The sequence below is a fragment of the Anolis sagrei genome, chromosome 4, assembly GCF_037176765.1.
Source record: "Anolis sagrei isolate rAnoSag1 chromosome 4, rAnoSag1.mat, whole genome shotgun sequence".
Lineage (NCBI taxonomy): Eukaryota > Metazoa > Chordata > Lepidosauria > Squamata > Dactyloidae > Anolis > Anolis sagrei.
In genome coordinates this window covers 64,428,512-64,455,643 of record NC_090024.1, presented here as the reverse complement: position 1 = coordinate 64,455,643, position 27,132 = coordinate 64,428,512, and the positions used below count along the sequence as shown (strand labels likewise).

Genomic DNA, 27,132 nt, shown 5'->3' with positions numbered 1-27,132 from the left:
TATAGATTATGCTAATATAGAAACATTCCTCTCAAACTCTTTTCTTACATTTTTATTTAAGAACCGAAGGCAAAAAAACAGATTTTTAAATACAGGAAAATCACCTAAATGCTTGTAAAGTTTAAACGTACTATTCATAAGTTGTTTTCACTGTTATTGCCCACAGCATTATAACAAGTCCTACCAGTGCTACAAAAATGGCAAACTTCATCTGGTCAGTACTATAGAAAGCCACATGATAATCTGTGTGAAGATTGACACTTGTATAGGCACATTGCGGTAGCAGAAATACATTTCAATTGTGCATCTTTTATTAGTTGAAACTGTATGATCCAAAAGAGGTATTCCAAGATCAAGATCAACTAACTGTACACTTAAACTACAACCAATTATTTAACATTTTAATTCTGAACAGGACCCTGAAGACAAGACATCAGGAAAGTCAGTGGAGAACACTGACAGCCACATGAATTGCTCTGCACACAGGACAGAGATTTGGGCAGTGAAAGATAAAAGCAGCCATTTGGTTATTAAAATCCAGTGGTCCTGCTTCATAGTCCACAAGTCACTAATGCTTCCACGAAGCCCACTGGGATATTGCAGCAAGCAAGTCTTATATAATAAGTTTGATTAGGGCTGCAGTATTTACTGGGAATCTCACTGAATATGAGTAATCATGCTGCAAATTGACACATACTTAGAATCCCCCCCCCCCCCCCCAATGTAGCTTCCTTTTTTGGCCAACCAATTGCTATTTGGAATTCTAATAAGAGATGCAGTTTCATTGTCATTCATAAATACAAAATTTTATTGGCACGTCATTAGTTGAAAACGACAATGCTTTTCATTACCACAACATTTAGGACACATCAAGTTATTCAAATACGTAGCTACTGGTTTACCACAGCTAGACTATACAGTGCAGTTTTAATAAAAGATATACCAAAAGAGATATGGTTCACAAACCCATTCAGACAAAAAAGTCTTTAGCACAGCATATTTGATGGGAATAAGCTTACCTATTAGAAAAAGTATATGTAACAGAAGTAATCTTCCCATTTTTTCCAGACAAACATATATATTCTTCAATATAGGAAAACGTTTTGTCCTAAACATGATTTTAAAAGAATTTGTCTAGGGCAACAGCAATGTTGTTTCTTTAAAAAATATTGTTTTTTTAAAATAAGTTGCAAATATATCTCTGTTTTATACAGAACCTGATTGCTAGCTAATCTGTGTTAGAGGAAAACAACTCGGCATGTTGGCAGTTTTTCTTTTTTAAAAACTGCTCAGAATGCATCACCTCAGTACACATACCCATTACCTATAATAAAGTATAATAAATAATAAAGGAGTGTTGCAAATAGCATTTGCCTGTGTGTTTAGGATTCATTTCAGTAAAGTTCGCACAGAACTACATGGGGAAGTTCCACTGAACTGAATGGACTGCATCAGCATCTAGTGTTTTGAACTCTCAGGATGCAATCTTTTGCACCCTTGTGTAGAAGTTAATTCCCTAAGTCTCAACAAACACAACAGGGCTTAGTACTGAGTAAACACGCACAAGATTGTGCTGTCAGTAATTTTATGACACTGTAGTAAACAGGATCTTTTGTGGGAGACAATGCTGCTCAAGAAAGCATTATTACATGTCAGTCTAAATTTTAAAAACCATCTTAAGAAAAGCCAGCAAAGCACCATATACTAGAAGAGATCTGGTTTTATATCAAAGACTATTACAACATTTATGTTCAGAATAAGTATGGATTTAATTTCTTACATTCTAGGATGGGGAGTGCTGTATTTCCCAGCCAAATGTACAATATTTATAGTGCTGGGGGAAAGGAGTGAAAAAACACTTGAGGGAAGGTCAACACTTAACCAGTTAACAGCCGATTCCTACCCAGGTTTGCATATTTGCATATTTACAAAGTAGTGTGTAGCTCTGACTCTGAAACAAAGTGCAACAAGGAACTGCCACATGATTGTAGTGCCGAGTAGTACATGTACTGCTTTTTTTCTTTCCTTTTCTCTTTTCTTTCCTCCCGTTCATGGTTTCTACTCTGGGCAAAGCAGCAAGTCAGCAACAGCGGACATGAGGTCTTGGAGGAGGCAGTTCTGGTGGAATTTCTGGTTCTGGTTGTAAAGACAGGATGCTGTTGGATAGTTCGTTTCTTATTACATCCAAAGGCATCTTGAAATGAAAGGAAACCCAGTGTAAATAATATCTGATGCAGAATTCTACAAAATATTATTCAGTTAAATCTATACAAACCGTTTTCATAACCTGGCATACATTCAGATTTTTGTGAATAAACAGTATTAATTTGTTTTAAAATAGAAGGTCTTTACATTTAATTGTTGCCAACACTGTGAACCGTCCTGAGTCTCCTTCGGGGTTGAGAGGGGCAGTATACAAATATTGCAAATAAATCTATATAAATAAAAATGTAATGTTAGTTTGTGGGATTAACATAACTCAAAAACTACTGGACAAACTGACACCAAATTGGGACACAATACACCTATCAGGCCAACGAGTGACCATCACTCATAAAAACATTGAAAAACTTAGCGTAAGTGACTTAAAAAGCCAAAAGACGCTACAGCACATGCACAAAAATGACTCCTCCAGCAAACAAAACACACAATAGCATATCCACACTTTCTTCTAGACCACAGCTCCCAGCACTCCCTAAACCAGGCCCTTTAGGAGAAGAGGATGATCCAAATGCACTGCTTTCAAGCTGCAAGCTTTCTTCTCCTTGGATTTCTTTGAGACCATCCCAATTCCTGCATATTTCCAATTTCCTATTCCTGGACTGCAACTCCCAGAAACCCTCTAGATAGATAAGATAGCTAGAGATAGGTAGGTAGGTAGATAAATCAATCAGGAGGACTGCTGGGAATTGCAGTCCAAAAATAGGTAGAGAAGGAAGAAAGGGGAGAAAGAGGAAGGGAAAGAAAAGGAGGGAACAAAGGGAAGAGGAAGAGAAGGAAGGAGAGAAGGTAAAAGAGGGAAGGAAGGAGAGGAAGAAAGAAGGAGAGAAAGAGGGAGGGAAGGTTGGCCACAGCAATGCGCAGCAGGTACAGCTAGTAAATAAATAATTGTAAAGGCTCACATGTAAGCATTTTTTTTCACAACAGTGAATTTATTGTAATGCCAAAATGTAGTTACGTTGCCAATTATAATTTATGAAGATTATTTTTTATGATTGTAGCCACCATGTATTCATGAATTTATTATTCATAGATTGTGTGAAACTTTTATTCATCACTTGCGCCTTACAGCAAAAAATTCAATCATCAACTAAAGAAAACGTATACAATGCCTCTTCCCCATCAGTGAAACAAACAAAAATAATTTAGCAACTATATTGAGTCATGTTCTTATGGCAACATTAAGTACTGGAACTGAAACAAGCAGTGTACAGTGTCCTTCCGATGAATTGGCTGTTGTATTATGGTAACTGAAGAATAAGTAAAGAACTCAATGAACAGTACTTTAAAACCGCCAGGATTTTGAGGATGCAATCCCATATGCACAAGAACCACTGAACTCAATGGTTCTTGCTTAGGAGTGTATGATACAGGACATTGTAAGTCTTATTAATATGCAGTATAGAAACACTTTACCTTTTTAAGGATGTCATCAACTAGTTTCAGAAATATTTCATCAACATTAAAATTATCCTTGGCACTAGCTTCACAAAACCGCATCCCAGTTATCTGCTGAGTAAACTAATAGGGAGAAGAAGAAAAAAGATAATAAGAAGCTTCTAGCCTTGCTCAATGTGATTGCTTTTGGCCAAAATGTGATTGCTTTTGGGGAGATAGGGCGGGATAGAAATTCACTCAACATTCATTCTTAAATCAAGTGGTCTATATACGGACTCATTAGGACAAAAATAAAAAAAGCAAAAGTTGCTATAAATAGATGACTATACCTTCTGTAAACATCATTTAGTAAATTATTATCCTCAATAACACTTCACTACTATTTCGGACAAGGCTGGAGCTCATGTGTTTTTTAGATGTTTTTGTTGTTTACTGTTCCACGAATGAATGGTTGATGCTAGCTGAAGAATCATTTGAGCATCAATTTTAATTTTATCTTGACTAGGATTTACAAAGTAATAGGGCTAGTGCGGCGTTACAGAGTTGGGCTTCTGCTAATGTTTTCTTTTTGTATACTAAGGATATCTGTCATGTATCCCTTTTACATTTGGAGTGGCAATCTGGATTAAAAGTGCCATATATGCAAACAGTGCAGGAAATATTCCTGTGGTTTATCCCTATCTGACTCTTGTGACAGAGGTTGAATTCCAACTAATAAAACCCAGGGCTGGTTTGACTCTTTGGATTTGATTATTACACTATTCAGATGCTGTAAATGCTATATGTGTGAACTGCACCCCAACTGTGCTTCTGTATACATGTAACTGTTTTGAAACAAGATACAGTAGAGTCTCGCTTATCCAAACTTCGCTTAATCAACATTCCTTCTTATCTGACTGCCCCCCCCACCCTTTCCTCCAGCATTTCACCTTCATTCCCAATAAATAAAAAAGGTAAGATAAGGAGGAGGAGGAGGAGGGAGGAAAGGGAGAAGAGGAAGGACTGGAAGCGGAAGCGTTCTCCCTCCTTTCCTCTGTGATTTCCACACTCCTGTTCTGCATCTGGGCACTTCCTCCTCGGGTCACTCTAGCCCCGAAGCGTTACCTTGCCTTAACCCTTTGAGTCCCTGTTGTTAGTATTATAGGTGTCTAGTGTTGCGTCGGACACGGAATGATAGGAGACTCCGTATTATCCGACATTTTCATTTGCCCAACGTTCTGTCGGCCTGTTTATGTCGGATAAGAGACTCTACTGAATATGTAATGGGTTTTTCATCTACAGGTTCTGACAAGGAGGGGGATTCCTCAGACTAGTTCATATATCTTAGTTCCAGAGGTCCCCAATATTTCAACAATGTCTACATGGTCAAGGCTCTTTGGCAAATGCACCATCCAATTTCAAATGACTACAAACATGCTGGTTAGCAATGGAAATCTTCTCAGGTACCACATGTACCATTGGAACCACATGATCCCACTTGAATGTTTACATAAGCCAATTCTCAGGTCTTTTGAAAAGGTGAACATTAAGAATTATCAGATTTAAAAAGTAGAAGCAATAGATTTAATATGGAATTCTATACAAAGGAAACATTTTTCAAGAAATGTATCAAGTAAATAATACATGAAAAGTAGGAAAGTTAGCCCAATCGAATGTTAACAAACAACCCAATCAAGTGTTAAGCTTCTGTGATCTACCCCAGAGTGACCCCTTTTTCTCTTAAATTCATTCCACCTACTTTTTCTCCCTGTTGTCGGCTAATCTCTCTGTCCACTTCACAGTCTAACTTATTTCCAACCAGTAGAAGTTCTGCGTCTTCTGAGGCATACTATGAGAGAAAGACAAACAAAAGTATAAAATGTCCTCAGGCTATAAGCTTAGATTTTAAATTTTAGACTACAACAAAGTTATACAATGATTATTTTATATAATTAAAATGTATTTTTAAATTATAGATTATCACAAATTACTGTCTTTTTTGTTCATTTTAATTTCCTCTACTATTTCACAGTGTATATATTATTTTTGTTTCATCTTAGAATTGTTGAAGGCCTCTAGCAGCAGTTCTGTTCTATAAGCATTTTCTCCTGATATTTTGCCTGCATATGTGGCTGGCAGCTTCAGAGGATAATAAATAATAATATAATAATAATAACTTTATTTTTATACCTCACCAACCATCTTCCCTAGGGGACTCAGGACGGCTTACAGAGGGACAGGCCCAAAAATACAGATAAAAACAGAGACAAAATTAAAATCAATCAATAAAATAATAAAGCAAACACAGTCATAACAACATCATAAAAAACAATATGGCTGAGATAAAGGGAACATAGCTGAGTTCAGGCTCAATAAGTGCAATAATTCCTAAAAGGAGCCCATGGAAGGTGCTGAAATCAAATGAACAGGGCTGGGGAATATGATTGTTGAAATTGTCAAGGTAGTTGAGAAGAGGGCTGAAGTAAAGTGCAGAGCTTAAGAAAGGGACAGGTCAATTTCTGGTGAACTGCCTAATCAAAGGTGCAATGGAACATCCAGGTTTTTAATTTCCTCCGAAAGGAGGACAAGGTGGGAGCCTGTCTGACCTCTCTAGGGAGGGAGTTCCAGAGCCAGGAGGCCACCACTGAGAAGGCTCTCTCCCTCATCCTCACCAACCGCACTTGAGACAGCGGCAGAAGAGAGGAAAGCCTCTCTGATGATGCCAGTCACAGATGCAGGTGAAATGTCAGGAGAGAACACTGCCATGCAACCCGGAAACTACACAACACCCATCTTAGAATTGTTAGTTGCTCACCAACTATAACAGGTATTGTATGATAACTAAAAAGGATCAGGACAGAATATATTCATAGCAGTCAATGGCATCCTGTCATCAAGATCTGTGATATGAGACCCCCCCCCCCAAAAAAAAAAAAGATGTCTAGAGCTATTTTCCCATAGTGGCCATCTCAGCTGGGGCTCATAGGCTCTTTCAAGACAAAACATCTAGAGGACATCAGGATATCAATCTTCACCCCTTGTAAGTATAAAGCAGTTTGGAAATGTCAAATACTTAGAAGTCTAAAAAGCAGGTTACATTTCTTCAGGATTTTACTCTTAAGAATATGCTGCCACAAACAAGTCCAACATTAGAACTTGTTTTAAGTATAAAGTCAACCAAATCAATACTGCTTATTTTGAGAAACTGAGGCTTACCTTATCAATCATTTTCATCCATTTAGGCAAATCATCAAACGTCTCCTTCTTTGTGATATCATACACCAAAATAATTCCCTTGGCACTTCTGTAGTAAGCTGAGGTAATGCTGTTGAATCTTTCCTGACCTGCTGTGTCCCTAAAAATTAGCAGCAAATAATGATAATTTGACTAAATAAGCAAAACATCACAAGTTTTTATGGCATGAAATATGTTAAATCTGCATCTGCTTTTACCTTAAAAATTACAACTGATGCACATTTGTGTCAAGGACTGTAATATGGCAAAATTATATATACAAAACAAAATTCTAGTTTGTGAATGTACGTGACAAAACCCACATAATAGAACACTCTTTGACAGTATAAAAACCTTTAACCCAAATCATCTTGTGTACCTTCGTAGGGGAAGGATGGGGCATGAATTGAATGAATGAATAAATACATAAAGAAGAAAAGAATAAATCAAAATAATGTTATGGCTGCACTAACACACAACTAAATTTAAAAGACTAAGCATAAGAATATAAGACAAGAAAAATGCAGATGTGGGGCAATTTCAGAAGGGAAACAGATGGAGTGGTTCCAGTCAGCTAAGTCAGCCAACATAACATCATTTCCACCTGTCATCTTCTATGGCAATGCAAGACACTGATGTCAGAACAGCAGTTCCATTAATTCACAGTACCAAGCCATACACCTCAGCTTCAAACATTTTATTCGTAATTAATTCCTTTCTATTAAACATGATTTTATATAACATATTTTTATATGATGAAGTGGGGGTTTGCACAATGAGTTAGAATAAGCAAAAGACCAACTTTAAACTTCCATTATTTTTACTTTCAACTTTGAGCTTAAACTTTGCAGTCCCTTCTGCCAGCAATTCTATCATTGACAAGTTAATCATAACTTCCCTATAGTGATCCTGTACCGCATCTGGAGAAGTTTATATCCATGAAAGCTCATACTAAAATAAAAACCACTTAGTCTTAAGGGGGCTGCTAAATCCTCCCTTTCCCTCCATCTCCCTTCTTCCTTCCTATAGTGACACTGTCCCTATATATCCTTCTGTAAGAACAAAGAATAGCTACAAAAATTATAAAAAGCTCCTATTTTTACACATTTTACTTATAGTTAGGAAATTTTGGATCAAACCAGATATATCACTCTCATTCTGCTCCTGATTTGATGTACAGAGAATAGCATTCATGACCATTAATGATATGCACTTTCCCATTTATGCTATCAAATCAGTTACACATCACAAATGTCAGAATACTATAAAATCATAAAGATGATTATTCTAGTTGTCTACTGATGTAAGGTGACTCCATGAATTTTATAGGCGTTTCTCACCTTCTAAAATATAATCTATAGCACCTGGTATCCATGGTAGTCTCCCATTCAAGTTACAAGCAAAGCTGATCCTGCTTAGCTTCCAAAATCACACAAGATCTGTTTTTTTTTAGGCCCTTAGGGCAGTGGTTCTTAACCTGTGGTTCTTAACCCCCAGATGTTTTGGCCTTCAGCTCCCAGAAATCTTAACAGCTGCTAAACTGTCTGTGATTTCTGGAAGTTGTAGGCCAAAACCCCTGGGGACCAACAGGTTGAGAACCACTGCCTTAGGGCATTTTATGACACAAAGGAACTTTAATTACATTGTTTTAGACAATTGGCTGAATGCAAATTACTGAAAGCTATAAAGACCTGGGAATTCTCCTCTCCATTAGTCTAAGTATGTGCTCTTAGAAGCAAACTAAACCACACAACACAGTCACACATCCAATTTCTGTCATTTAAGGTGAACATGGAGTGTGAGGGTTAATGCAGCTGTGTGCTGGAAGGGGGTTTAGACCCCTTGTCAAAGCCTTTTCTTTAAAAAAAAACCTCATTGTTTTTCTAAAAGAGAGATTGATCCAAAGGTGATTTATGTCCAGAATTAATATGAATTGTGTAAACAATAAAAGGCTTCCAAGTGATTTCAAATATCTCTGCTTTTATTTTCCCTCTTGCTAATCTCACTTAGTTTTTTCTGAAAGTCCCATAGATCATATTATGTTTAGTCACTTTTGTATTGAAAGTTCTTCTCATGTTTTCACAATTTTTAATCTTCTAGAACTTGACATAAGTGTTAGAAGATCCTTACTTGACATTTTGTATTCGAGCTTTCAATTATGAAAATGAAGAATGCTCCTTTACGATTATTTTTGACCTAACATTTGTCTTGTAGTATATAATTTCTATTGTGTACATAGCAAGTATTGAGGGGGATGTATGTAGGAAAAAGGTCCAAATCTCCCCAGCTATAAGGAATTTCCACCCTGAAGTTCTGATGGAAGGAAGCTGCCACTGGTACCAATAAGCGGCTTCCCTCTTGAAGAGAGCAGCTTTGTAAATACACTGATTTTTGGCATGGGGGAGGGAAGGATAAAACTGCCTTTCAATGACACAATTTAGTCTAGATAACCTCATCCCAGTATCCAGGAGCTGTCTAAAAAACTCAAGTGGAAAATGAAGGACATCAGTGTGTCAACATACATGCACAATTCTACATACATTGCTTTGGATGCTACTCCCTTTCTACAAATGAAATATGTGCCTAACAGAACTGAAAAGCGACAGCAATACCTATTAATCATTTCCAGTTTAGGGAGTCAAGAGTTACAGAAAATCCTTAAGCAGAGGATGTATTATATCCAACGCAGGGTTAAAAATGCAGGCTATTTTTAATAAAATAAAAAACCAGGAAAGATTTTATTAAAGAAAAATCCACTACATGCTTTATGGGCAAACACTACTTTCTACTTGGGTAGGGAGCATAAACTAACCCTAACTCTAACCATTTACTCTCTTCTTTACAAAAAGTTAAGTTACATAAACATTACTTCTGCACTCATCCTTTTCCTCAGGGTCAAAGAGAATATTCTACAACTTTTTTCAATATTGACATGACCCTCATAACCATTCTGTACTTACAGCTATACCCATGTTAAATATTACAGTTCTATCAATATTGTTAGGAATCTTGTATTGGTTTCTATTACACAAAGAAGCAGAAATTCAGTAACTACATTTTATTCAAGATTTGTGGCCAAGAATCAACGGGATACATTTTCTGATGAAATTGCTTCCATGAATAAAACTGAGTTCATGTGATCTTCCCTCCCTATTTCAACCCTCTATGCACCCTCCCAAAAACATTATCAAACAGTTTGAAAAATCTCTAGGGCATGATTTTAAGCAGTACTAAATTTATGAGAGAGGTAAAAAATTTTGTTTGCTTTAGACTTTAATCAAAACTTTGCCTAGATCGGAAAAAAAAGTCTATTCTCTATTACACATATTTCACAATTGGGAAAAAAGATCACTGAACTCAAACAGTTGTAATGAAAATGAAAAAAAACCCACAAGCATACAGGATATAAAAAAGTGAAATATGAACAGCAATACTACCACTCAAAATTCAGTTCTCCTTGACATTCTTGTCACAAAAACAGTTAACTCTGAAACAACCCTGGAAGAATTAAATGTGAGAGGAATGTCTCACCAAACACTTTTAATGAGACTGAAGTATGTAGGCATGCTTGACATGCAAACATTAGACACTTAGGCATTGGTATTTTGTGAGAAAGTCAGAAAAACACAAAAGGGAAATACAAAGGGAAAAAGCCATTGTTTAAAGTGCCTGTACATTACATGCAGTACAGGCAGCATACAAACCTGTCTGGTCGCTCACCTCTGATGTACCTATACTTTTACCTATACTTTGCACTCTATTGTGCATAAAAACATTGAAGTGGCATCCACATTTAAAACATTGTAGAGGAAAATTACAAGTTTTCTTTTCAAATCATGATTGCTAGATATTCACAAACTGAAATATCTTGGAAAGCATTCAAGATGTAGAACTGCCAGGTTTGTTTTTATAGCAACTAGAATGTGATGAGAAGCATTTGCCAAATTGGCAGCATGGATTCCTTCCAGCCACTGCATAATCCTACCAGATAAAGACAATTCCTAGAAAAGTTAAGCAACATTAACATCTAACTGAAAGTGTTTGTATGTGTCGGAAGATGCATTTATTTACAGTACTGAGATTAAATAATATCTAAACAAAATAAACATTGAGTATCATTTAAGGAAACTATGTTTGCTACATTTATGTCACATTGAATCATCTTCACCAGTAATCCCAATAATAGCAGAAGATCCATATGCGTGTCTGCTACGTATGTCAATCTGTACTACAGACCATCACATGCACTGCGGTCTATAGAGGAGGCCTTTCTCTCAGTCCCACCCCCGTCACAAGCTTGCTTGGTGGGAATGAGAGAGGGGATCTTCTCTGTGATGGCTCCCTGTCTCTGGAACTCCCTCCCAAAAGAAATAAAAATGGCCCCATATTCCTCTCCTTTAAGAAACTTTTAAAAACGCACCTATGCACTTTAGCATAGGGAGAGGAGGACGAGTAAGACACTTTAAACGCTAGCTAACTCACTTGTACTATATGGCTGTTATGATACATCTTAAATAAAGCACTGGTGTCAGCCATTTTTAATGTAATTTCTCTTTAATTTACTTTTAGGGTGTACATTGTAATGTTTACTTATGTTTTAGTTTTTTATGTCTTAATGAATTGTTTCTGTTTTTATTTTATTTTGATGCTTAATGCCTTCGTTGTAAGTTTTCTGCTGTTAGCTATCCATTATCCTGTATTATTTTTATGTGTTTGTACACATTTCGAGGCATTAAATGTTTGCCTCTTTATGTGTAAATCGCCTTGAGTCCTTCCGGGGAGAGAGAGCAGTCTAGAAATAAAGTTTTATTATATCTAATTCTTTCACTGAAATTAATAAATTAACCCCTGCACAAAGAACTGTGTTTGTGCACAATAGAATACATGGAGAACTACTGACTGGAAATCATAACTTTATGCATATGTAAAATGTTAAGAATTCTCTTATAACATTATTAGCCGTTCCCTGCCACACATTGCTGTGGCCCAGTCTGGTGATCTGGAAAATAAAGTAATTAGAAAGTGTTGGTTTCTAATATATGTAATTTCTTTATGCTTCTGGGTAAACAGCATTTCTTGCTGTTTCTTTGTCAGTATTGATGTGGAGATTGTCTGGTTTACCCACTCTGGAACATGCAACATACAATTGTCCTTCTTTAGGAGTCCCTTTCAAATCTATGATACTATATCTCTGTGTGTGTAAATCAAATATATCTATCTATATCTATGGCTGGATGGCTCTTTGTCAGGAGGGCTTTGGTTATGTTTTCTTGCCCTGGTGGAGGGAGTTGGACTGGATGGCCTTAAGTATTTTCTTTGATTGTAGGTGAACTATAAATCCCAGTAACTACAACTCCCAAATGAGAAAATCAATTTTTTGAGTGATGGTCACTCCTTGGGTTAGTAGGTGTCTTGTGGCTAAATTTGGCAGCAATTCGTCCAATGGTTTTTGAGTTATGTTAATCTCACAAACGAACATTACATTTTTATTTATATAGATTCTTAATATAATTTATTTTATTTTCATTTACTAGATTAGCCACAATATTCAATTGGAGAATAAAATGAAACCTTTAATTTTTTTTTTAAAAAAATCTGAGATACCAGTTACAGAAGATAAACAAAATCAGGGTCAGAGGCTCATCCAATCAGGAACCCAGTTATGTGTACTGAGCATCTACTGAAATAAGTCAAATGATTTGACTTACTGCAGAACTGCAATGGCTTCAAATGCTAAAATGTTTGTGAATCAACAGTCTAAAAAAGCCAAAAAATAGTTAATTTTACCGTCAGATATTGGCACACTAAAAATCTACATTACCTCATGTCAGCTTCAGAAGACCCATGCTAACCATCATGTTGGCTCAAATACCAACTCTGAGGCCATACGAATCCAGATGGGGACACAGATGAGGAATGAAGTCATGCCAGTAACTTTCAAGTATTAGGTAACGGATGAACGAAAGATGCAACAGCAATTAACTCAGATGGAAGCAAGACAAACACATGGTGCGACAAACAGAGTTGATGGTGACCTGCCAAGAGGAGTTAGTAAACTGAATTCACTACATCTATGCAAATGTTAAATATTACAAGCTTATGCCAGTGCTGTCATTCAAATAACCACCAAAGTTTATTTTCCCCCCTCTGGCCGTTAGCATGTCTAGCAGTTATCTTTTATGCCAAGGACTAGTACTAGTAATATACTAGGATGAAGCCATCGGGAAATTTGCAGGATTAGGTTTGTGCAAGCACAGCTGGTTTATTCTCTCCTAACAGCAATTCGCACTACACTACAATGTATTATCTCATGATATAATAGAAGGGCTCTTAACCTGCGGGCCTGTGGATAGGCTTCAAGGAGCCCATGAGCCAGGGACAATATTTATTTTCTTTCCATTTCTTTGGAAATTATTTTAAACTTGATGTTAAATATATTATTAAGGCATTGCTTCATTCCAAGCAAGTGCAATGTGTCATGGCACAGTTAGGTCATGTACCGCTAGCTGCACATACAAAAGTAATACAACACACAACCTTATTGACTTGAAGACAAATGGCACGATGCAGTATAAATTGAAATCCTGTCTCCAAACCCACTTTTTTTTCAGTTCCACTTCTCCAAACCTGGCCACAGTGACTGTAAGTACAGTCATATCGCATTTCTGTTACCATTTTCAGATTGGCTACAGAAGGAAGTACTTGAAGGAAGTACTTGGACTCTGAGATGCTTGAGAATGTTTCCATTTTGGGGTGGGGTGGAGGTTCTGAGTAATTTTTAGGCAAAATTGGCTGAAAGTTGTGTGCTTTTTGTTAAAGGAATGCATGAGTAGGGGGGCTTGCATTCCTTTAACAAAAAGAAATGCAGGAGGATTGATGAGGAGGATCGATGAGGAGTTTCACAGTCTACAAAAGTGAGGTCTGGGGACAATATTTTCCCATCTCTGATTTAAACAGTATTTAATTTCTGAATGGCTGGAACCTAGAGCAAGATAACTACTAATTTCCTATTAGAAAATTCAACTATTGAATTGTCTTATTATTGTAAAGGTTTTTGCATTTTCCTATTAAAACAACTACCAAATCAATTTCAGCTCAGAAATTATTAAACTTGAGTACCCACTTTGTTTGCTTTTTGGAAGCCTTTTTAGCTGAAAACCAAAGTGAAAACTTCTTAAATAAATGTGCAAGTCACCCTTATCACTGCTACATCTTCATGGCATTCAACCTCACGGCATTCAGGAGGGACTTGAAGACCTGGTTATTTAAACAGGCTTTTGACAGTGATTAGTCAACCTCTAGGATATGGATTTATGGTAGCAAGCCCCTTTAACTAATGGGAACGACTGTGTTTTAATCTATTGTTAATTTTTATTATTTGGTTATGCTGTATTTTGTGTTTTATATTTATTGATGTGTTATTATTTGTTTATTCCATTTTCTGTATTTTATTGTACTGAACATATTATTATAATATTTATGTTGTAAGCCACCCCAAGTCCCCTGGGGAGAGGGGGCAAGATATAAATCAACTTTATTATTTATTATAATTACATTTCAACTTTGCAACCTATTTTAAGGCTGCGTGAGGGAGAGAAAAAGCAGCAGCAGAAGGTAGGCAAAAAGTTAAATCAGCTTACAACAGTGAATGGTAGTGAATGGTATTAAACAAGCAGACTGAAACCATGCTAAAACACAAAATATATAATCAGAATCCTGCTAGTTGCATTTTTTTACTTACCAAATCTGTAATCTAATTTTCTTTCCTCTTAGCTCTACAGTTTTGATTTTAAAATCAACACCTATAAATAAAATAAAAGAAATAAAAGAAATGGAATAAGTGATAAAATTAATTCAGGCATGCTTTAAATTTGTAACAGTCCAAATGGAGGATCTGTATTTCAACAAGCGCAAAGGCCTAGCATTTATAATTTAACTCAAAACAGTTTGTCCCTACTGTTATCATAAAAAACTACCATAAATCTTCCCATTAGTAACCATATCGGTTCTAGCATCATCTTTTTCCATCTGCCTCTGTTTGACTAAATAAGTTGGAAATAAAGGTCAACCTATAAAAGTCAAGCTTAACCAATTTTAATACATTTTAGCGTAACCTAAAGTCAAAGGTCACTGATAGATCCAGGAAGATCTGCTGTTTTTCTATCCAGAATAGGTTAGAGAAACTAAGACAGGCCTGAAACGACACTGAAATGAAATGATTTGTTTCCTCCAAGAACATATGAAATTTTCCAGCTTCATATGCTCAACGATATGCCAATTAGCAGTAAGATATGCAATTCTCACATATTTTGGGGTCCAAGGAAGTCATCTTCAGGAAAAAGACATCAAGGTAGCAGATGTATTGCCTTGCCATAGTCATTTACCACACTCTGGACCCACCCAATCCACTTCTGCTAGATTTTAATAGCCAAGATAGACAAGCATCAACCATACATGTGGTAGAACAGATTAATTCAAGCATTTCCATGCCATCAAGCTGCAACATCCATAAACTGGTCATAGAAGACTTGATCAGCTGGAGTGCTTCACATTCTCAGACTCTGTGTTAACAGTGGTATAAGTTTCTGGACTAATACAGGCTACTTTCTCATTGAAGTATATGACAAACTTGTCACAGTAGGCAGCATTTAGAAAACATCAGTACTCCTGCTTTGTAACTATCAGGATCACATATGTCTATGAAAAACATATTAAGAGGATTATTTAGTTTACATTTCAAGCTAGCACTGATAATTTTTTTTACTGAATGACATCAATTGAACTCTTGACAAGTGCAATAACTGGCACAATTCTCACTGCATTTCTCATTATGAAATGGCATTTTCCCCATCATATTTTGATCACGACACTGTTGATTTTTACTAGTTAATGGCTACTGTATTTTGTGTTTTCAATCAGAAGAAAATGCCTAGATCTAAGTGTACAAGATACCCCGCTTTCATTTTTAGTATTTGGTGCCTCCTTTATTAGCACACCAGTTATTTTAGCATGCATCTTAGCGTATTATTCCTTTTGATCTTTATTTTCTACCTGGAAATATGAGTGTCTTGAAAGAGAACCCATTTTTTTCAAAGCCCATTCCTAGAAAATGGAAGATGAAATTTGAAAATGGAAGAAATGAGTTATGGAATGGCATAGCAGTAAATAAAATATTTTAAACAAAGTGTTCGTGTATTTACTCTCCCAAAGTTATTTTTAAATGCACATTATCTGATCATTACCGTTACTAGCCTTGGCTGACACGATGAAGGACTAAAAAAGACAAAATAATTTTCTGTTTTACTGATACTGATAGTTTTTTTCTTCTTTTTGCATTACTTTTTCCTATTCTTAAGAAAGCGACAAAACCAAAGTAGCCCATTACAGTTCAGGATCTTATGACTCCATTTGTACTAAGTATACATATGATAAAAGTGATATTGCTAAATAAGCTAAATGTTAAAAATGTTAAAATTCAATTGTGCTGAACAAAATTATTATACACTGAACAAATGCAGGGGTCAAAACTAGAAGCCCTCTATTCCTTTCTACGACAAAAAACCACTAAGCATTCACTTCTGCAATCTTTGCTTCCAGTTTCTAAAATTAGCTCACATATGATTACTAGTAAGTTGCTATTATAAGCAACAAAACAGTGCAATCCTGCACATGTTTATTCAGTATGGTTTACTTCTAGGTTCAACAGGATCTACACCCAAGAAGGTGAACATACAACAGTAGTCCAAATAATTTGCAATTATAATACAAGGCCTCATTCTGACTTCAATCAAAATGTGAAGTTACAAATTAATCTTAAATTAAATAAACTTTTGGGGTATTTACTGATAACAGTAGGCAAATTCAAAAAGAACCAATATTAGGGAGATGTTAAAAATGGGTCTAGCCTGTAATTTTGAGGTCCAATTAATGATCCTATTTGGTGTAAGCTCTCAAAGGTCTTCTTTGAGTTTTTTTTTTAAATTGATAAGTCATTCCTCATTGACCATCCTTGAAATGTGTCTTCAGTTTTCTGCTACATATACTGGGTACTTCCCTATTTTTGTTTCTTTAAATTGCTTTATTTGCCCATTTGGGAGTTTGAAATGAATTTAAAGTGTCATTTATAACTGTTAGAATAAAACTTTGCAACTATTTTAAATTTCCAGCTTCATGTTTCTTTGCAACCAAGCACAGTAATATTTCATGTTTTACAAATTATCATCTTCTCATTAGCCAAGGAAATGCAAAGTATGCCTATTACAAATATTTACATGAAAATCATTATCATTACACTCAGTTAAAAGTTTAAGCCTAATCAAATTGTTATTCCTATCAAGTGTGCCCACTAAATCAGTGAAAACTTGGTCAGCACTTGTTCCATTGACAGGATGGATTTACTTTGGTTGGGATTAACAACTGCATATAGAATCAAATAATCTTCAAGTAATCTTCAAGTGTGGTTAGAACTTGAAGGCTAATGATTTTTCAAATGTTGTTTCAGTAAGTCTTATTGCAACCTTCTTTGAAAAATCAATAATGGCAGGCAAACCTCGGTGAAAGATAGCTTGCCTGTCACTAATGATTTGCAAACCTAAAATAGGCGCATTTGGAGCATGCTTGACTGACAAGTAGTGATGCTGAGGCACAACAGACCTGGCCAGTGCCCCCTTTTAACTCTGCAGAATGTTCTCCTCATGCAAAAACACAGAGGTTTCTGATGAAAGTAATTGGTGCAGAAAAGTAGAAAGTCTGCAAACCATAGATTAAACATTTACTTTGTCAACATTTACTTAATCTTGCACTACAAGATTAAAGGGTATTTTATGAAATCATTTAAACTGCTTGCTGGAAATATGTATAACTGGATACAGAAGTAATTTTTAAGAGAATGGTAATCTCAGGTTATCTATAAGGAGAACAGAGTTATCACAAGTAATGTTTCTTAAATTTTTATTTTGAACATAAGAAATCATTCAAAAGATGCTGCCAATGCATTCGTATTCTCATTGCCACTACTATGTGGATATTCCTCAAAACTTAACACTCAGATACACTTTTACCTTTTCACACAAGAAGTGGAAAAAAATATCATGAAAAGAGTATTAAAAATATATCTGTGGACCTCTTCACATGTCCCTCCCCCCTGTGGGACACCCCGTGTGCCCTCCCTCCTTTCCCCATCATGTTGGGGGAATTGTACAAGGTGCCCTCCCTGTCCCCATCAGATAGCGGACTGGGTGGCAACACATGTTGCCCTTTCCCCCATAAAATGGGGAAGATAGGTAAAAAAATATCTTTTTTCTTACAGGGAGTTGTACCCTGAGGGTTTAGGCCTTCTTCTTTTCACTCAACATCCTCTTTGGGGTACAGCATAATTCATGGTCCTCCAAGCATAAGGACATTATAGATGACTGCATCAGCATGGTATTGACAGTTTTATTTTCATGCCTCTCCTAGTGCTCAACAACATGGAATTTGCCCAACCCCCGCAACTAGGCAGATGTTTTAGTTATTGCCAGCTCAATACAATGATCAATACATTGCTTTGCTTAAAAAGTAAGTAGCACAGCATCCATATGGAAAAAACGTGGTTCATGCACAAAATCATGAAAAATATAACATTACTTTTAAAGTATGTGTATAAGGTGTGCATAAATGAATTTCATGTTTAGACTTGAGTCCCATCTCCAAGAGAGTGTAAGTGGGGGCGGAGAATCTGAAATCCAAAAAAATTGGGCTCAAGCGTTTTGGAGATGGAATACTTGACCTCTCACATCCTAAACCCGCTTTGCTAGGGAGATGTTCACAATATGGACAGAATCCGGAATTTCACACAACTCTAACCCCAAAGGCACTGCTGTATTAATCTGAAATATTAGTAAGCAAAGTTACTGTAGTGCCTTAGCGTCTTAGAGTGCATCTAGTGTACAATTAATTGAACTGCCATGGCACAATGCTATGGAATCATGATAGCTGTAGTTTTACAAAGTCTTTAGCCTTCTCTGTCAAAGATTGCTGGTGCTTTACCAAATTACAAATCCCAGGAATACATAGCATTGAGCCATGGCAGTTGAAGTTGTGTCAATCTGCATTAATTCTACAGTGTAGATGCACCATAAGTGAGAGAAAAAGGTTGGTAGCATAAGCTTTCAAGACAAAAGGTTGAGTCATCTGAGGAAGTAGACTCAGGATGCATGATACTGTAGAATTAATACAGTTTGACATCACTTTAACTGCATCAATGCAATGGGATTGAATAGTTTAGGATTCGCAGTTTGGTGAGGCACCTGCACTCTTTGGCAAGGAAGACTAAATATAGATTTTGTGAAACTACAGTCTCATGATTTCATATCATTGAGCCAGGGCACTTAAAGTGGTGTCAAACTGTATTAATCCTACAATGTATGTACCCTAAGGCATCTGAGGTAGTAGACTTAGTGTGCAGCAATACTGAAGAATACAGTTTGACAACCATCTCTACCTGCTAAAGCACATAGGAGTTTTAGTTTTAACGGCAGCCAGGTTGTTAACTGGGGCTCCTTACAGGGAGAGGTCAACCCTCCTATTCAAGGAGGTCCACTGACTGCCATTCATTTACCGGACCCAATTCAAGGTGCAGGTTCTTACCTACAAAGCCCTGAATGGTTTGGGACCCGCCTACCTGCGTGACCGTATCTCCATATACGAACCCACATGATCCCTTCGATCATCTGGAGAGGCCCTGCTCTCGATCCCACCAGCATTGCAGGCGCGATGGTGGGGATGAGAGAGAGGGCCTTTTCGGTGGTGGCCCCTCGACTCTGGAACGCACTCCCTAAAGACAACAGACAGGCCCCAACTTTGGCAGTCTTCAGGAGGAGCTTGAAGACGTGGCTGTTCCAGTGTGCCTTCCCGGAATAATGATCCCATAGCACTTTGTCCTCCAAAGCACTTTACATTTCTTTAGGTCTGCTCGTATGCCCTTCCGCAAACACCACTATCTCCTTTTCGTCTATGTCCCAACATTATTTCCAATTTTAACTGTACATTTGGCCTTTCCACTGTTTTTAATTATGTGTTGTCTTATTAATAATGTTGTATATTTCTTATTGTCTATGTTTTTTATTTTTAATTGCTTGTATTGTTGTTTATTGTCTGCATTGTTGTATTTGGGCTCGGCCTCATGTAAGCCGCACCGAGTCCCTTGGGGAGATGGTAGCGGGGTACAAATAAAGTGTTATTATTATTATTATTATTATTATTATTATTATTAGTTTTAAAACATTTTTAGCCTCCTACGCCAGAGTGTTGGTATCTCACCCAACTTACTGGTGTAACATTAGAAAATGTTGACCACTTCCGCTACCTTGGCAGCCACCTCTCCACCAAAGTCAACATCGACACCGAAATACAACACCGCCTGAGCTCTGCAAGTGCAGCATTTTCCCGAATGAAGCAGAGAGTGTTTAAGGACCGGGACATCCGTAGGGATACCAAGATGCTTGCCTATAAACCTATTGTCCTCCCAACCCTGCTCTATGCCTGCGAAACGTGGACTGTCTACAGACGTCACATGCAACTCCTGGAACGATTCCATCAGCGCTGCCTCCGGAAAATCCTGCAAATATCTTGGGAAGGCAAGTGGACAAACGTCAGTGTGCTGGAAGAAGCAAAGATCACCAGCATTGAAGCGATGGTCCTCTGCCATCAACTCCGCTGGACCGGCCACGTTGTCTGGATGCCTGACCACCGTCTCCCAAAGCAGTTGCTCTACTCTGAACTTAAGAACAGAAAACGGAATGTTGGTGGACAGGAAAAGAGATTTAAAGATGGCCTCAAAGCCAACCTTAAAAACTCTGGCATAGACACTGAGAACTGGGAAGCCCTGGCCCGTGAACGCTCCAGCTGGAGGTCAGCTGTGACCAGCAGTGCTGCAGAATTCGAGGAGGCACGAGTGGAGGGTGAAAGAGAGAAACGTGCCAGGGGGAAGGCGCATCAAGCCAACCCCGACCGGGACCGCCTTCCACCTGGAAACCAATGCCTTCACTGTGGGAGAAGATGCGGGTCAATAATAGAGCTCCACAGCCACCTACAAACCCACAAAAATAGTCATCAAGGAAGACCATCTTACTCGTCCAACGAGGGATCGCCTAAGTAAGTAAGGTATCTCAACAAACTACAACTCCCACGATTCCTCAACATTTAGTCTTGGTAATTAAAGTTAATTCTCCAGTATACAGATACAGCCTTGGTTTCCAGATCTTTTATCATCTTGTCTGCTATTTCTATTTAGCTCCATTAGATGACCTCTCAGTCTAGGAAACTCTCAGTCTAGGAAAGCTGATGCTACCGACTTTGCTCTCACAGTTAAGTCCCCAGGATCCCTTTACAGTCAAAGTTACAGCTGTGCCCAGGACTGTTTACAAAACTTAGGGTGCATCAGGACTGTTTACAAAACTTAGGGTGCATCTACAGAGTAGAATTAGTGCCATTCGACATCACTTCATCAGCCATGGCTTAATGCTATGGATTCCCAGGAGTTATAGTCAAAAATACCAGTGTTGGTGCCTCACTAAACTATAACTCCCAGGGATCCATAGCATTGAGCCATGGCTGTTGAAGTGATGTCTTAGTTGTATTCAGCAGTGTGGAAGGGGCCTGGGAGCCTGGGAGTCAAGCGAAGCCTAACATGAAGTGAACTAAAATCAAACTAAATCCAAAATCCCTCCAATGGGGGAGTGAGACGTGCGGGTCAGTCCCTACCTACGGTGGACTTGCAGGCCTCGCAGAAAGTGTCGTCGGTGAAGCGCTCCATGAGGCTGGTCTTGCCGACGCCCCGAGAGCCGATGATGATGACCTGCAGCTTGAAGTCGGCCGGGCGCGGCGGCTGCTTCCTGCGGCGGGACTGGGCCCCCGAGAGCGAAGGGGAGCCCCCCGCCGAGCCCAGGCCGCCCCCTCCTCCTCCGCCCAGGCCCAGCCCCCTCCGTGGCGGAGGCTGGTGTAGCCCAGCGCCCGGCTCCATCCACTCAGGCGGCGGAGGACTGGGCCCCGACCAGGCCCGGCTCTCTCTTTCCCTCACTCTCTCTCTTTCTGGCTGGTGCGCGCGCACTCTCCCTCTGGCCCTGAGCGAAGGCGGCCCCGCGCGCGATGCCCGGATGTCGACGCGGGGGGGGGGGGGGGGGAGATGCTGCACGCGCGGCGAAAAGGGAGCAGCGCCCTCTGCAGGGAGGGAGGGCTGTGGCCACAAACCCTGTTGCGCTCCTGTTGACAACTGTTGGATGTCTGCCCAACACACAGCTTCAGGAGTCTTGTCAGTAAAGGGAGGGAAAAAGTAATGGTCCTATGAGGAGCGGCTTAAACAGCTGGGCATGTTTAGCCTCCAGAAGAGAAGGCTGAGAAGAGACACGATAGCCATGTATCAATATGTGAGGGGAAGCCATAGGGAAGAGGGAGAAAGCTTGTTTTCTACTGCCCTGGAGGAGCCCCAGGTGGCACAGTGGGTTAAAACCCCTGTGTTGGCAGGACTGAAGACTGACAGGTCGCAGGTTTGAATTCGGGGAGAGTGTGGATGAGCTCCCTCTATTAGCTCCAGCTCCTCATGCTGTCCAACTGGCAGGGGGACATGAGAAAAGCCTCCCACTAGGATGATAAAACATCAGAACATCCGGGCGTCCCCTGGGCAACGTCCTTGCAGACGGCCAATTCTCTCACACCAGAAGCGACTTACAGTTTCTCAAGTCGTTCCTGACACGACCAAAAAAAAAACTGCCCTGGAGAATAGGACACGGAGCAATGGCTTCAACTACAGGAAAGAAAGGATATTCCACCTGAACGTTAGGAAGAACTTCCTGACTGTGAGAGCTGTTCAGTGGTGGAACTCCCTGCACCGGAGCGTGGTGGAGGCTCCTTTGGAGGCTTTTAAAGCTCTATACCAGGGGTCCTCAAACTAAGGCCCGGGGGCCAAATAAAACCAAACTAAATGGCCGGGTAAATGACTTCCAAGGTCATTTACCCGGCCCTCGCTCAGGGTCAATCTAATGACTTGAAAGCACAACAATCCTATCTCATCAGCCAAAAGCAGGCCCATACTTCCCATTGAAATACTAATAAGCTTATATTTATTGAAATTGTTCTGCATTTTAATTATTGTATTGTTTTAAAGTGGTTTTTTTTGTAGTACAAATAAGATATGTGCAGTCTGCATAGGAATTCATGTTTTTTTCAAATTATAATCTGTCCCTCCAACAGTTTGAGGGACTGTGACCTGGCCCTCAGTTTAAAAAGTTTGTGAACCCCTGCTCTACATGGTTGTCGGCCAGCTTACTTCTGCCTCTATGTCCCACCTCGTAACTTAAGATCATCCGGGGAGGCCGTTCTTGCTCCTGCTAACATATCAAACACAGCTGGCGGGGACAAGAGACAGGGCCTTCCCGGCTGTAGCCCCTGCCTGTGGAACGCACTTCCAAATGAAATACGATTGACCCCATCCTTCCTAGCGTTCAGGAAGAAATTAAAATATTGATTTTGGGACCAGGCTTTCAGACAATAACATAAAGCAGCACTTTGACTGAAAATAGATTGGCAAGACGATATATATGAGGATACAGTTTTATTGTTCTATCAGTGGGTTTGTGGACTGAATATTGTTTGGTTATAATTAATTGCTATTGTTTTAACTCTGTATGTATTTATGGTTTTATACTGTGCTATTGATTTGTGGCATCAAATTGCTGCCTTTGTTAGCTGCTCTGACCCCCCCCCCCGGGGGGGGAGGGGTTGAGAAGGGCGGTGTAAAAATGCTGTAAATAAAATAATAAATAAAATAAAATAAACAGATGGCCATCTGTTGAGGGCGCTTTGGTGATAGTATGATGCTTTGAATGCGATTTTCCTGTTTCTTGGCAGGTGGTTGGACTGGGTCTTCCAACTCTATGATTCTATAATTCTATGATTCTTGAATTGTAAACTGGTTAATTGTAAAACTATCCCTCTCTAATTTCAGTTTAGGGAATGTAGTGACTTGAAGATTGGGGTGCATCTTCTCCACTGTAGAATTAATGCCGTTTGATACTACATTTAACTGCCCTGGCACAATACGAGGGAATCCTGGGAGTTGTAGTTTGGTGAGTCACCAGCACTCTTTAACAAAGAAAGCTGAAGACCTAGTGCAATGTTTCTCAAACTCTGCTCCTCCGGGTGTTTTGGACTTCAGCTCACAAAGTCCCAGCCAGCTTACCTTGTTAGGAATTGTGGGAGCTGAAGTCCAAAACACCTGGAGGAGCAGAATTTGAGAACCGCTGACCTAGCAGAATGGCTCTGTGGGACTTAATGTGGTGTCAAACTGCATTAATTCTACTATGTAGATCCACCCTAAGACTCTGGAAACCATGGTTTAAATCCCCACTTGACCCCGAAGGCACATTCTCTAAGAACTCAAGAACCACAGGCCAAATCCGGCCCTCCGATGCTGGACTACAACTCCAGTTTTCCTCACCATTAAACATAATGACTAGAGCTGATGGGAGTAGTGATACAGTGACATCTGTTCTATTTAGTGACAATAGTGGGGTTTGAATGTAGGTGCAAGGCTTGTGATGCCTAACTTTAAAATGCCCTTGAGCTTTTCCCTAACCTCAGAGCTACAAGTGCTGCTGGGTTACCATTCCCATTTCCCCCAGTCTGCATCAAAACTGATGTTGTCATTCAGTAACAGCTGGGGACCCAAATTGGGTAAAGATCGAAGAGCACCTCCAACTCTGTGTGTATTTGGCCCCCTACATCCATAAGTTCTCTGTCCTTGGATTTAGTGGCCCTTTGAAAGCAACCTTAAGGCTGCTATGGCCTTAAGTGAGTGACACCCCTGCTTATGCATCATTGTTAACATTATTTATTCACCTCTTCCGTGCCTGCTTTTTCTCCGTCTTTGCTTTGCAGCACTTTACCTGTAGCCCTTCTTTAGCTTCACCATCTATTCCCCATTGTAGGAAATGATACTACTAATACAAAACATAGCAAAGCCAGCAACAAAAGTGATCTCTGCCTGTCTTTGAGATGCCTTCAGGGGGTGCTATTGTAATATGCTGCACCTGTTGTGGCCTGCTCACTCCACTTAATGGCCAGGAGAGCTTCTTTTTCTCTTCCTCTTTTCTATTAACTTTTAACTGCACATGTCATTTTAATTTCTTCCCCAAGCTCTAGCCCCTTGAAAATGCTATAGAGAGAAGATCAGAAGAAAGGTGGTGATGAAGGTATAGGGAAAGGTTGCAAAAATGCTGTGGGTGGGTCTTTCATAAAATTTAGCCTTTTACTAGAAGGCAGATTCCAGATCCAATTCAATATTTGCAATTATTTTGTTGGAGTAACAATCAATAAGTCAACAGGTTGTAAAATCTGAGTGCTGCTTTTTTCATGACAAATTAAGCCAGTATTTGACAGCAGTTGAAGACCTGGGGATAAAAGCTGACAGCATGTCTGCAGCTATAACAGAAAAGAACAAAAACATTTGAACTTTTAAAATGCCAAACCAATAAAGAGGATTCAGAAATGACAGCAGAGTAATGCCCCTCTGTTTTTCTCCAGTGGAAGCCATCTCCGTGTGCTCTCAGGCAGCAATAAATCAAGCTTCTAAGGGAGCAATACAAATACATCTTGGTGCAATAATATTAAGTATAGCCATCATAAATTTTAGTTTGTATCCTTAAAAAAACCTATTATGTTTCATCAATGTAGTGTAGTGAAAGAGCATATGGGCTTTATTTTTCATTTACTTGCTTACATACCCATCTGTCTTTAGAAAATTACCTTCTTGTTGCTGAGTTAACACTACAATAATAAATTATTTCTAAGTTTATGTGAAGTTTTTATGGAACTGGTCTACGTATCAACAAAACTGCTTGTTACAGCATTCCCAGCTAACCATACTTATCAGGTAATTCACATGTTGTATATTGACAACAGGTGGCCATGGGGGAGAAAGTGTATTCCAACTGTGGTGGAATAATGTGGCTTTTTGCAACAGTGGTTCCCTTTTTTTATAAAAGCTCTGGATTTCAGTCATTTGTGCATTCATATGTTGTCATTGTTTCCAGTTAATGTAATTGGTTATATTTTACATATGTGCCCATGTGTGAGTCATAACAATCATATGTTATTTTATAAAAGTACTAAAGTTACTCAATTTGCATGGGTATTGTGATATATGAACAACTGTGAGCATGAAAGGACACAGTTATTTTTAAAACAGTTCCACAAAAGAATCAGTATTTGTGAACGTCTTGGTATTTGTTGTATTTTTAAACAAATATCCATGCCCCAAGAGAATGTTTAAAATAGCTAGTAGTTTTAAATAGAACACATTAGTGTACATGTGTTATATTTAAAACTACTAGCCATTTAAATAAATGCAGCTACAGGGCTTCCCTCAGATGACAGCCAAGGGAAGCCCCGTAGTTGCAAAGGAGACAGGCACATGGCTGAGTGGCGCTTCACCCATCCGCCTACTTGCTTCCTCAGAGCCCTGGGCCTCACCCGCCTGCCCCTAAGTCTTACCCTTCATTCATTTGCTTGGGCAGGTGCATGGGTGAGTAAATAAAGGGTGCAACTATTATGTGAGGAACAGCAAAATACTAATTTTGCCACTGAGGGGTGGGGGTTTACATGCAGTGGCAACTACTGTGTTTCCCTGAAAATAAGACACTGTCCTATATTTATTTTTCCTCAAGAAGACACACTATGGCATATTTTCAGTGGATGTCTTATTTTTATTAAGTATGGTACAATAATCTACATTTACTGTGTTTGTGGGGGGTGAGAGAGACCCACAGACTGGTGCTGGTTGGTGCTGGGGGAGAGAGACCCACAGTGCTGAGTAAAATGACAGCCACGGTTTTATTTCTTCCCCCTGAGGATACACAATACCTAAAGCAGAGCATCCTGCTCCTCACTTCACTGAGGAAACTTTCATTTACACTTTCTATGCATCCCTCGATGCTTCAACTTGCAGCATGCACAGAACGACCTGGACCTGACAGGGGGAGCCAACCTTGTTGATGGGGTATAAATAAAATGATCAAGGGTCTGGAGAACAAGCATTATGAAGAGCGGCTTAAAGAGCTGGGCATGTTTAGCCTGAAGAAGAGAAGGCTGCCCACACCTCTCTGGTCACCTCTGAGATAGCAGCTGTCACGATGGGCAGATGAAAAGGGCTGCTCGTCTCCTTTACTGCTCTGCGCCGGCACACTGCATAGCCACTATGTCTTATTTTCGGGGTATGACTTGTATTGCGCAAATGCTTAGAAATCCTGCTATAGTTTATTTTATGGG

General features: G+C 39.0%; 1 protein-coding gene across 1 annotated transcript; it reads right to left on the bottom strand.

Moving 5' to 3' along the window:
- Positions 1-37: 37 nt before the first annotated feature.
- RAB12 (RAB12, member RAS oncogene family) lies at positions 38-21,949 on the bottom strand. Its single transcript, XM_060775054.2, has 6 exons — positions 21,574-21,949; positions 14,573-14,633; positions 6,814-6,952; positions 5,357-5,446; positions 3,637-3,741; positions 38-2,194 (listed from the first exon to the last, which is right to left on the bottom strand). Exons 1-6 carry the CDS (start codon positions 21,830-21,832, stop codon positions 2,081-2,083), a joined length of 768 nt encoding a protein of 255 aa, XP_060631037.2. The 5' UTR covers positions 21,833-21,949; the 3' UTR covers positions 38-2,080.
- Between the last annotated feature and the right edge of the window lie 5,183 nt (positions 21,950-27,132).

Bases quoted from the DNA above. Each gene is read 5' to 3' on its own strand.
- RAB12 (XM_060775054.2), bottom strand. From the start codon at position 21,832: ATGGAGCCGGGCGCTGGGCTACACCAGCCTCCGCCACGGAGGGGGCTG. The intron at 6,953-14,572 runs GTAAGTAAAAAA...GCTAATTTTTAG, and splicing joins AAAATTAGATTACAGATTTG to GGACACAGCAGGTCAGGAAA. The intron at 3,742-5,356 runs GTAGGTGGAATG...TCTCCCTATTAG, and splicing joins GCCGACAACAGGGAGAAAAA to TTTACTCAGCAGATAACTGG.